This window comes from Cynocephalus volans, chromosome 18, assembly GCF_027409185.1.
Source record: "Cynocephalus volans isolate mCynVol1 chromosome 18, mCynVol1.pri, whole genome shotgun sequence".
Taxonomy (NCBI): Eukaryota; Metazoa; Chordata; class Mammalia; order Dermoptera; family Cynocephalidae; genus Cynocephalus; species Cynocephalus volans.
This window is the reverse complement of record NC_084477.1, coordinates 3341761-3354167: the sequence shown is the minus strand read 5'-3', so window position 1 is coordinate 3354167 and position 12407 is coordinate 3341761. Positions and strand designations below refer to the sequence as shown.

The 12407-nt window shown below is 37.1% G+C and overlaps 1 protein-coding gene across 4 annotated transcripts in view; it reads left to right on the top strand.

Annotated features, from left to right (window-relative positions):
* RGS7 (regulator of G protein signaling 7) overlaps positions 1–12407 on the top strand; it is a 470656-nt gene that overhangs the window by 347098 nt on the left and 111151 nt on the right. For all 4 annotated transcript variants that reach the window (XM_063082919.1, XM_063082918.1, XM_063082916.1 and 1 more), the window contains exon 5: positions 8290–8396. In XM_063082919.1, coding sequence (XP_062938989.1) covers positions 8290–8396 — 107 coding nt within the window. The remainder of the gene's footprint in view (positions 1–8289; positions 8397–12407) is intronic.

Sequence of the window (12407 nt, the reverse complement as noted above, 5' to 3'; positions counted from 1 at the left end):
CGAAAAAAAAAATTTAATACACCATATTTAATAAATCCGCCCCTCTAGTTTCCAAACTAACTTTGATAAGGATAGTCTCTATCAATTAGGTCCATGGAATAGATGTACTAGAATCCAGGTGTTTCTAGAAGTTTCTCATTTCTTGCTTATTTTGGTTTCTAAAACACACATCTGTCAACATATAGACACAGAAATAAAAAAGGAAGACTGGTAATTACATGTGCTTATGCAAACTTGGACTTTTTTGGCAAAAGGACGTTGTGCTGTGAAGATTATTTTTTTAAACAGCTGCAGACATCAGTCCTGATGTACCACACTCTTCATCCAGTTGAAGCATTTGTTTTTGCAAAATACAGATTTAAAAGCACATTTCGTCTGTTTTTGTTTTGAAATTTCATAACTGTGACTGTGTCAATGATCAGGGCTATGGCTGTGAAATGAGACTTGTATTTCACTATGATATGAATATCATTAAGGGATTGTGATTTTAAAAAGAGGTAGTATTAGCAGTTATTATGACAAGATTATGTCACTCATTCCTCAGAAATGACATTTGATTTTCTAACCAAATGCACTCAGAGCATTTTGTTACATGCGATAAGTGATTGGCTAATCCCAAATTATGTGTACATTTTTACAACCCAGTTTTTGAAAATATATAAATAGAATACATAATTGCAGTTTTGGCTTTTTTGAAATAAACATTACATTTTCTCGTGCACACAAAACTGTATACTGTCGTCACCCCTGATCGTCTTGAGGATTGAGTTTTAAGCAACTGACATTAAAATCTGTTCTTATATTTCATATTGTACCTTTTCTTTATTGTTGGGGTTTGGGGGCATAGACAGTGGCAAGAGTGCCAGAAAGAAAGAAAAATGAATTTCCCTTTGACATAGGGAGCAAAATAAGGATGGCTACGTCTCCGGCTTGTGTTTTGCCTGCACACCACGTCCGGGAGTCATTGGGAAAGGCTTTGGTCATCAGCCCTGCATTTACAGATGCCACTGCTCAGGTTGAGAGAAATGAGGTGACCTACTTGTGATATGCAGTTGAGCATGTTTTTCCCAAGACTAAATTAGGTATTTCTTTAATGTGTTCCCAGAACATGCTGTGCTTTATTTACCCAAATGAAATTCTTATTAGACTATGTGCCCATTGATTTGCTGGGATCACCTAGTAATCCACTGTAATTTCTTATTGCTCTGACTCTTGGGATTGTTATAAATTCCTTATACTGGACGTGGATGAACTCAGCATGACTTTTCTCTCCTCTGAATACTATCTATGCACCTATCCAACATATAAATATAACAAAATTCTGTTAAAGTGCAGCCCATTTTGGACAGTGATGGGATTACCAGCTATGCAGAAGGCTATCTAAAATCGGGGAATGAACAGGCTGATGTCATATAGACTGCATGACATAAATCTTAAACCAGTTCTCCACACCACTAGGTCATTTTCTTTAAAAAATTCAGCCTTGTTCTTCATATCTGTGAATTTCCTGAGGTGATAACTGCTGCCACTAGGCTTCCAGACTGTTCTAGACTGTATGTGCAGCAAGGACCATCGGTTTATGATCTTCTGTTGCTCTCAGAGCCAATAGCTTTTATTAAAAAAATTTTTTTACAATCCTGGGTAAATGTTCTCCTTCCCTAAGAATTTACATCCATCGTGACCGCTGTCCCTGTGTTCTCTCTGTCCCTGCTATGCCTCCACATTGCCAGGTTCCCTGTGTCCTCATATCAGCCCTTCCCACCCCTCTCCTGAATAGGAGCTTGGGGGACAGGGATTTCTATTGGCATCTAGCATTCATGTTTTGGTTTTGTCAACCCAGTGTGCAGAATATATTGCCTTGAGAAATCTTTTGCTGTCATCATGATACCCTTCTTTAAAACTGTGTTTGTCTTCTTTGCTGTCTAGGAAAAAATGTAGGTATCTTCCAGAACAGACTCATTATGGCACACAAAAGATCCTAGTTTAATCAACAGGGATATTTTAAATAGAGTTGATTGGAAGTGACTAACATGACTGAGAAGACTAGATCAGCCCTAGTTACTAGTTTCCCCCTTGCCTTTTACACTAGATTAAGTGCTACTGGATGTGTTTCTTAATTATCAACTAACAGTAACTCACATCTTTGGAGCACTTTTATGTGGCAGACCTTGTTTTAAGTGCATTGCACATATCATGTCAATTGATCCTCACAAGGAGACTTTGATGTACGTGTTTTATTAACTTCGGCTTAGAGATGAGAATACTGAGGCCTGTAGAATGTAAGTCTCTTGGAAAAGCCACACAGCTATCAAATGAGGGCTCCGGGAGGTGAACCCAGGCAGCTGCTAGCTAACCTCCACACTCTGCTCCTTTGCTTGTTTGCAAATACTATTTAATTACATTAATTACCTAGTGTGTTGCTTGATGTTGATTGAAATTACGATTCTGTTTTTACTTCTCCCAAATAGAATCTGTTCGACCTTGTCTATTCTAGATCACCTTATACTGTATTCAGTATTCACTTCTACATCTTTATTCGTGATTGCTAAAAAGGAGGTAGCACTTGATTTTTCTATGTGGAAATGATTTTTTTTTTTTAAAGGTGAAAGTGCAGATACTTTTTCACTAACTCCTACTATTGAGAAAATACACTGACTTCAGAAATTTCTAAATATGGTAATAGTCCATTTTTATTTGATGTTTTTAGAGAATAAAATGTGGTCCATGTGTGATTTTTCCACATGACTAATCTTACCTTTCCAAATGCCAATTCTAAAAAAAAAAAAAAAAGTATAATATTTTGAAGGATTTCTAAAAGGACCGTCTCCATGTCTTCTTAAACAAAGAATAGTGAGTTCAGCAAAATCTTTCCTTTATGACTCAGAATTGTCCTGATGAATAACTGTTATTTGACTGTGAACCAACTTATCTATGTCTACTTTTCAGAATTTCTATTTCCTTGACACCGTATCATCAGCTGTCTTTTTTTTCTATTTAGTCTTCTTTCTAAAATATTTCTCCCCATACTAATGGAGAGAAATCATATTGATGCTGTGTGTTGGTAATGAAACAATCACATTTTTAAGTACATGCACATAGAATAAAAGTAAATAGCAATATTGCAACAATAGAACTACAGGATTTAGTGAGATGTTTTTTGATTATTGTTTTGTTTTAACTCAGAGGCATTTTTCCATCATTTCTAAATTGTGGGCTGTATTGGGGAGGGGCCAACCCTGCTAGGATTTGAGCCTCTAGATAAGGAAATATTCACGAGTTTTAAAATTACTTTGTAAATACAGAACAATTTACACTGAAGAACTCAAACCTCTTTTACAATATGCTTTTTGTCCTGTTAACTTTTTGAAGCAGTCGTGGTGAAAAGCAAATTATGCTATGTAGAATTCCTTTCACTTTTAAAGGATGTTGTTAATTCTGTTGCTTCAGGGTTTGGAATGAAGGAATGCTACAAATACAACAGCCTTTTAACAAAGCCGAGTTAGGCTGTTCACACAGAAACTGTTGTTTGGAGATGGATTTTTATTTTTCAGTTTGCTCATGGCTTGAATAGCCAAACAAAAAATAAACTGAAATTTTTTGGTAGTTTTGTTGTTGAACTTTAGCCACGTGGCTGAAGCAAATAACACACGTACAAGAAGATTAATTAGCAATTATTTGGCCGAGAAGCATAACGTTGCTAAGCCATCTGCTGTGCCATTATTGGGAAAGCGATCTTGATGGAGTACTCATTAAATTCTTTCAGCGCTTTGTTCCCGGACTGTCAGTGGTTTCCAAATTCTTATTAGATTAAGGTGGTGCTGGGATTTAAGAGCAGTGCGACCCCAGGAAAGTGTGGCTCCATGCTGTTCACTGACAATAGACAAGTCAACCTGGAGAACACTACCCCAAGCCCACTCTGAGACTGCAAATGTCAGCCAGGCTCGGCCTGCCCTCTTGCACTAAACAAATGGCTCGAAAGTCTAAAAGTTGGTGCAAGGATTGGAAGGTTTATTCAGATAACTGGCATCTGGGCGTTGAACAGGCTAAAGTCACCCCACCTTCTGCTGCCTGTTCTGAGGCTTATAAAGGGGAAGAGGTGAGAAGGTGAGGTAAGGGCTTTGTCCTGTAGGAAAAAGGGGAGGTTGGTCATGGGATCAGCAGAGGGTCTGAGTCAGATGTCAGCGTCCCATGATGGACTGGGTGCTTTGTTGTCATGGAGTCTGCAGTTGGTGGACTGGTCAGCTTAAAGCCCTTGATGTTATTTTGGGGTTGGAGTCCTTATCTCCTAGGGAGAGCTCCAAGACAGCAACCTCAGTTAAGCATCACTGGAACATAAAAATACCTGACTTGAACCTTTAACTAATGTGGATGCAATTTTCCTTTAAGCAAGAAGGTGAGTTAATAATCAGCTAGGTTGTCTTTGCCTTTCTCTTAGAATTCTTCTGTTTGCAGTTGATTAGGGAGGTACGAAAAACAAGAAAACTTAGTTTCAATCCTTAATTGCAGGTGTGCACCATCTAAAGTAAATCAACGTAAAAGGGTGTAATGGGCAATAAACAGAAATAAACTTTTGAGAGGATCCTTTTTCCTCTGCTAACCTTGGGAATTGATAATTATCAGTTCCCAGGCTGATGGCTCACTGAAAGTTTCTGGTTGGTCCTAGTTACCCCCGAGATGGCCATTCTCTGGCTAAGGTCCCTTTCAAGATCACTTACTGGCATTCAGGCTGTTCATATCCCTATTATCTTTGCCCACAACCAAACAGCTACAACAGCTGCACGTCAAATGCTTATAGAAGAATTTTAGAAAGAGAATATGGGCATCTACATTGTCTTGGAAGACACTAAATAGTTTGATATTTTTCCATGCAGTGCTGTTCTTCATATTCTTGATGTGTCATTTATTCATAAATATGCTTCTTCATTCATTAAGCAAATATTTATTCAATAGCGACTTTTGTTGCTTTTGTTGTTGTTGAGATAAAATTTTTATTTTTCGAGCCCTATCCCATATTCACATATCTCATACCTTACAGATGTCCGCATTTTTGGTTTATTTTTAATTAGAAGGTCATTTTTTTATTTTAATTAGCATCTTCAAATAAATTCAGATCGTATTTTATGTTGTATTAATACCTCACAGTGATTATTCTTAATTCCTATTACACCGATAGCATTTTAGAGAGAAATGAGCTACTTTTGCTATTGACAAGTGAAGGACCAAACTTACAGTCATAAATAAAGCAGAACAGACACCCCGACTTCCTGATTTTTCACCTAATCATTTATCCTGCCCTAGAACCGTGTTTTCTGGAGATCCTGTAAAGGGGCATGTAAAATCTGTAATCTCAATCTCTCTAGGTTACTATTTGATCAAAGATCTCAAAATCATCTTAAAGGCATTGTTAGAAGGTCGGTCCTCTTAAATATTCAGTGAAATAGTTTGATTTGATCTTGACATATGAAATATGTGTGACTCACGTAGAAACTAAATTTTGATCTCGTCAATATCCCCACCAACATATTTCTACTGAATTTATGTCATGAAACAATTACCAAAACAAATTTTTCTTAATTACAAAATTATAGAGCATGAGTGTCTTTTGGGAGGAGTAGTAAAATAAGAATGTATATAATCAAATTAAACAAAAGTAGAGCATTGTGTCTCAGAAAAAAGGAGGCAGAGATCACTAGCTAATTCACTCTGTCATTCTCATCGGCAAGCATTTATTAAGGCTTAATTATGGTAATACTACTCGAAGAAGAACCGGAAACATAAACCTTGCCCTCTAGAAGTGACGATCTGTCAAACAGTTAGCGTCGAGTGAGATTTAGGGAACCAAGAACATTCTTAGGCTTATTCTCTTCTGATTTATTTTTGCAGCCTTGCTATATTGACTTTCACTACATTTTTATAATCCTCATTGACACTTTCTGCTGGGTTGGGTTTTTTTTGTTTTTTGTTTTTTTGTTCTTTTGCTTTATTTGAATCACACTCTTTCCTATGCTTAGAGTTCAGAAGCTCTTTACTATCTATGGTTCTGAGCATCTCAGTTTCCCTTTCTCATTCCTGTACTCTGCAAACTTCTTCACGTGCCAAATTAATTTCTCTTTCTGGAAAGTGAGTTAATACTATCTTCCCAGGCCGCAGACTGCTGGGACTAAAATGAATCAAGATAGCTGGAAGGAGACAGGTGGGCCATCTGACTTTGAAATCCTCCCACAGAAGCTGTGTGATATTCTGCCTGATGCTCCCTGGCAGGGGCATCCAGGGACTCAGAATTTGATCAAGGCTGTAAACACCTGCTCATTGTTATGGCCCAGGTATCCTCAGAGATCCTCTTAAATTTAATTTTGCAGACAATCCCTCCCCAAAAAAGGAGATGAAAATGGCTATTTAGGACTGTCAGGTTCTCTCACTCAGCAAATCCATGGAAGTGGATTACCTGAAGGTACACCAGAGAAAAGTAAAAATTATTCATTGTGCAAATAATGAAGCACCATAGTTATCACACGTTGAGTACCTACTGTGCACGAGGCACTACTCCAACATCTTTACATATATTCTTATGTAATTCTCACACCAACCTTGCATGGTGGGTTTATTACCTTTATTCATACCTGGGGGAGACATGAGGATTTTAAGTAACAAAAGATGATGGGTGTCTCCAAAGTTTTTTTTCTTCCCATAACATCACACTAGCTCCAGAGTTTTAGCAAGAATATGTAGGTATGTGGCTGTAAGCAGCATATGCTTTGAGAAGGCCTAGACTTTGAACTGAAAGGATGTGAAAATAATATATATATATATATATATACTGGATGAAAAAAATTATCCTTTGTACAAAAACAACATTCTACGCAGAGAGAGACTTTGGGAGTTTGTAGATGACTGGAGCACTTAGTAAGTCTTCCAGAGACGTGGCCAAGAGGATGATTGGCAGCTGTTTTTTATTATCAGCAAGAATAACTCAGGGAGAGGCTGGATGTGGAAGAAGTTATCAATTAAAAGGTTTGCAAGATGCTATGGAACAATTACAGGGGTCACCATAGTACCCCATGACAGATAAAAATTTAGCAATTAATATATTATTAGTCAGTATAGGCATGGGGGAGAGGAGGGAGGGGAGTCTTATGCTCGGCTGTGCCGTAGCTAGCAGTTTAGTGATTCATCTTTTGCTGAGTGTGAAAAGCTTTCCTTGATTGATGGCTGGAGATATAGATAGATCCACATAGTCCCAGAACTGCCGTTAAGAATCCCAGAGTCAAAGAACCATTTTTAGCTACTTTTCTAAGAAATAGAAATAAATCTATAAATGAATTATGTATAAAGATACACGAACAGATAAATAAATCTATCTAATTTGGAGTTTTCTCTTACAGATATGTTTTTATGTTGGACTAGAAAACTCGTTGCATGGTTTCATGTTTTCTAGACTTCACGTTAGCAAACTTTATGTTGTCCTTGCACAAATGTGGTAATTATTGATCCAAGGGGAGTTGTGGAGTGATTGGTTGAGTAAGGGACATAATGAATCATTGTGATTAGTAATAATTAATATGCTAATAATTTTTTAAAAATTTATTAACCCATTTGTTAGAGGAAATTGTCCACTGCTATAGAAAGCATGTGGGTAGTACAGCATTACCTTCGGACTACAGTGTTTTAATTGTCAAATAAACATCTTCCTAGTCCATATCTAGGATACTGTAAAGAAGAGTAAGAACTAGAATAGTCTTGAGAATCACAGGACCGTGGACTCGATAGTACAGCATAAATAGTACCAGATGCCTTAACGTTCCCTGCTAACATTACGTAATGGTCCATCTCATTAGAAAAATTACTGATATTTATTATTAGAAAAATTAGGTATTATGCAGAAGAGGGTGATGCAAGTGAAAACTTTTAGAAGTTCAAAGCCCTATGCAAATGCCGAATGGAATTGTTTGTAGAAGAGCATTAACACTGAGCAAATAGATGTCCCCTCTGCAAAATGAGGGAGCTGGCTTCTGAAGATTCAGGAGAGCTTCCGGTTTCATTGTTCCATGACTTTATCTTCTCACAGTGACGGTCATGGGATGTGGCTGGTCACTGCAAACACCAACAGGAACCAGATCCATCTTAGAACTTTGTGGGAAAGAACTGAAAAACGCAAGAAACCGTAGAAAGCCAGGTTTGCAGGATGCCAAGAGTGTGCTCAAAGGAAACTACACAGTGTTACACTCCTGTGAATCAATAAGTGTAAAAAGCTCTTTTATGTTCTTTTGTGTGTTTGTTTTCATCAAACAGTGGAGGCTCTCCATCTGGGGACACTGATGGCCGCCCATGGCTACTTCTTTCCCATCTCAGATCACGTCCTCACACTCAAGGACGATGGCACCTTTTACCGATTTCAAGTAAGTTTCATGAAAATGTTCCTTAACAGGAAATTAAAAACTTGCCTTTTGTTTTTTAGAGTTTTTTTTGTAGTTTTGTTTTCTAAGGAACTTTTGAAAACTAGGTCTTATTTTCTTCAACTCAGGCTAGTTACAAACTAACTAATGTGAAAGTTAAGATGTAAACAGGAATTAACACAGAGAAAGATGGAATGTGCTTAGTTAACATGATTTCTAAAAGCTAAATTGTGTGATGTTCAAAGTTATACTTTATATAAGGAGCTTAAGGGAAATTCGGTAAGTGGCAATGGGATTTGGGAAGATGAGAGGGTCTTCATCTGTGGGCTGCATTTAGCTACTCGGGAGGGAGTTGAGAGGTGTAACTAAATTTATTATCCTGTGGCTCTTGTCTGTGATCCAGAGCTATCTCCAGTCCAAGTAAACTCTCATGGGAATGCTTGAAGCTCCAGGGTAGAATTTAGCTAATCATACAAACCCTCTACGTGAGGGCATCTGAGGCCAAGTCTGTGAAGACTGACATGAGGCTGCCGTGCGTGCCACTCACCTGAGACGGGACACCTTAGATAACTTGCAAACTGATAAGAGTCATTGTAGGTCATTTTCAAATGACACAGAAGCTGTTATTGTTTCAGGAGATGGTTGTGGACTCTCATTGCAGTCACTGGGCATACAGTTGACACTTAAGTTCACAATGGTTTACCTGAGGTGTATTCTACATTTCATTAGACATCATGGCTCATTAAGAACTGACTAGTGGGGGTCTAGCCTATAAAATTAAGGCACATCGAAATGCCAGAGTTCAAACTCTAGCTTATTTCCTGAAGGTATGCTCTGGAGGTCCTCCACTTCTGCCCCTTTCAGACATTAGAGCTTTCCCCTCACTTGTTCTGAGTCTTATTAAATGCTCTGTGTCTAAATAAATGACCGAATAGGATTTGGGTGCCTAAAACTGGCTTGGGAAAACTGAGAGCAAAAAGGAAATATGCTTCAAACATTATTGTAATCATTTGCTTTGAAAAATCATTTCAAATGTCCTTGTCCTCCTAGAACAGTCTCACTGCCATTAACTTAGGACCCATTTATGCCACAGCAAATAATCATGGGACATTTTTGCACTGAGTAGCCAGAAGACAAAGTAGTCTCCTGAAACTGTGATACTGATCTAAGCATTTAGTTAAATTACCACTTAATTTTAAATCTTTTAATATAACGGAGCTTTATTCTTTATACAGCTAAACTTAAAAGTAATCGTGGCTTAAAACAGCTTATTATTAAGTTAGAGTAACTTGTGGTCTTAAGGTTACCATTTAAAAAGATAAGAATTATTGGTGATTAGGAAGTAAATTGTTTATATGTGACTAACACTTCTTGTTTTTTAAAGGACTCTCCTTTCTACTGGAAGGTTACATTTCTTATATAATCTTATTTTCTTATATTTCTTATTAATCTTTCTTATATAATCTTATTTCTTATATTCTTTATAAAAAATTTTATAGAGAGATTATAAATAAACTTTAGGTCTCACAAAATTCTCACAAACTCTGAATGAAATGTTTCTTTTTTACAAAAATAAAACTTTTATTCATCTTTACAGTCAATATTATAAGTAAAATTATCCATATGTAAATGAACATATTTATCTATAAAGGAAACAAGCCTATCTCTTGCTTGAGAATTATCTAATTCAAAAGTTTTCCATAAGACAAACCAGGTCAGACATGGCCCACAGGTAGTGAAGATGGCTTAAATTAGCAATAATTTGCAATCTTTAACTCTGCTCTTGTTATTCCCAAACTGAGATTAATAGTCAGACAAGGTTTAAATGTCTTAGTCGTGGTCATGGGTCAAAAACGAGCAAAGCTTGAAATGGACGACCACGACCTGCATTCCAAGGTGCTCACTCGTCCAAAGTGTTCGTTCCATTTTTATGTTGGTTCTAAGCAGCAGAACGTTCTTTATTACACTGAGCTGAAATTCAACTCATTGGAAGGATTTTAAAAAGCATGAATTAAAACAGAAAACTTGAAATGCCACGTTTACGATTCCTCCAGTGAATGACTGACCATCATTTGGAATCTAAATATTAGGCTTCAGAGCATGAGTTTGAGATGAACAGAACTCTTAATTTTGTTGGCACCCCACAGTATGTAAATGTGTCTCACATTTCTAGTACATGTTTTAATCATATGATTTTTTTGTATTTACTATAAACGCCTAATTGTCTAATTATTCTCTCTTGGCTAATTGGAATTGAGATCTGACATGATTTTCCAGGTCTCTTTGATAGCTTTCATCATATTAGAATACGTGCTAAAGGTTATTGAGGAATCTGCTGGACAGTTTTGGGTGAGTTTCATCACAGCTAAGGAAGGTAACACTGCAAAACAGAGAAATTCATGCATTAAAAATGTTCTAAAGTCTAGTAGAAACATAAAAAATAGGTTTTTAAATTCCAACAAACTGTAAACATTTGTTATTTTAGTTATCTTTCACTGCAAATCAGAACATTTTCCCTAGGAACAATCTTCCAATATTAGTGAGGAATGTTGGTTTTATGGCATTTTACGGCAGGATAAAGTTGCTTCTTTATTTTTAATCATGAAATTCCCACTAAACAATAAGAGAATAAAGAAATACTGTAAGAATGCAGCTGGGAATATTTCTTGTGGTTTTTGAGAATGAAAGTTTATGTCTGACCTGTCAGACTAGAATAGATGGTTTAAAGTTAGATAAACAGACATGCATATACACGCACGTGGGTGCACGCGCACACACACACACACACACACACACACACACACACACACACACACACACACACACACACACACACACATACACATAAATAAAGAAGCAACCAAAAAGAACAGTGTACTCCAGAAAAAGCATCTCAAAAACTAGCACCCTGTGTGAAAGCAGGATTTTAACGACTTGATCGTCCTATGACTTCCTTAGGATCCTGGTACAATTCTATTCCTAAGAAATCAAATCCTCTAAGCTCCATCTCCCAAGGAGTCAAGAAGGATTGGGGTGATGAGAGTGGCCCGGATAGTCGTGATGTCTCCCTTCATCTGGTGGTTCCCTCTTTCTACTTCTTCTGAATTTCTGCTATGATTTTGTCCACAAGTACACAAAACTATTAGTAGCCTTCCTTATTATATGGCAGCAATTCCCAACGGTGGAAAGTAAGCTAAAATGCCCTGGGGGATCTCAGACAGCTTGGAAAGAGTCTTCCTTAGAGATTCAGACAGTTCTCCCCAACTACCCTTTTCCCTCCTTTGGGAATCATTCTGCTGGAGGGTAGAATTATCAGGTAATCAGAGATGGCTCCGAATATGCTTGTTGCTTATAGATAGTTAATATAATTAATATAGTTAACTTAATATAATAAATATAATTAAGCCCACGACATTGATGTCTGCAGTCTCTGTTCCACTGGGACCTGGGGTCATCATTCTTTGAGGGAACAAGGCTTGATAAGTAGACAGGAGGTCAGCAAGTTTCCTCATGGTCCGGGGCTGGAAAGTCCTTTTAGAAAATATAAAATGTTGATGATAATAATAGGGTTTTTCTTGCTCAGACATTTTCTTTGTAGTGTAGTCGGTCAGTTTCCAGAATTTTACAGAATCAGAATTCTGCCTATTGTTAAATAACATCATTCAACAAAGACAGTTAAAAAAAAAAGATCTCTGGTTTACACAGTTTAAAACCTTACAGCAGTAAGTACCTTTGTGAAGGAATGTCTTTAAAAGTGAGAGTAAAATACTGTTTTAATCTAGTTGGATAATGTTGAGAGCTGCATTATAAAATTAATGGAGCCAGGCAAATGATTGCCAGATCTCAAGGAAAGATTTTGTCAACCGAGCTTGGTAGATCTATCAAACGCAGTGTTGAGATGCACAATGCATGGGAAACAGTTTGTTATATTTTAACATATTTCATCCTGAGTCTTGCTGAATATAGACCCCTTGCTTTCAGTTCTCTCCGTGGATGAATAATTCAATCAGGCCT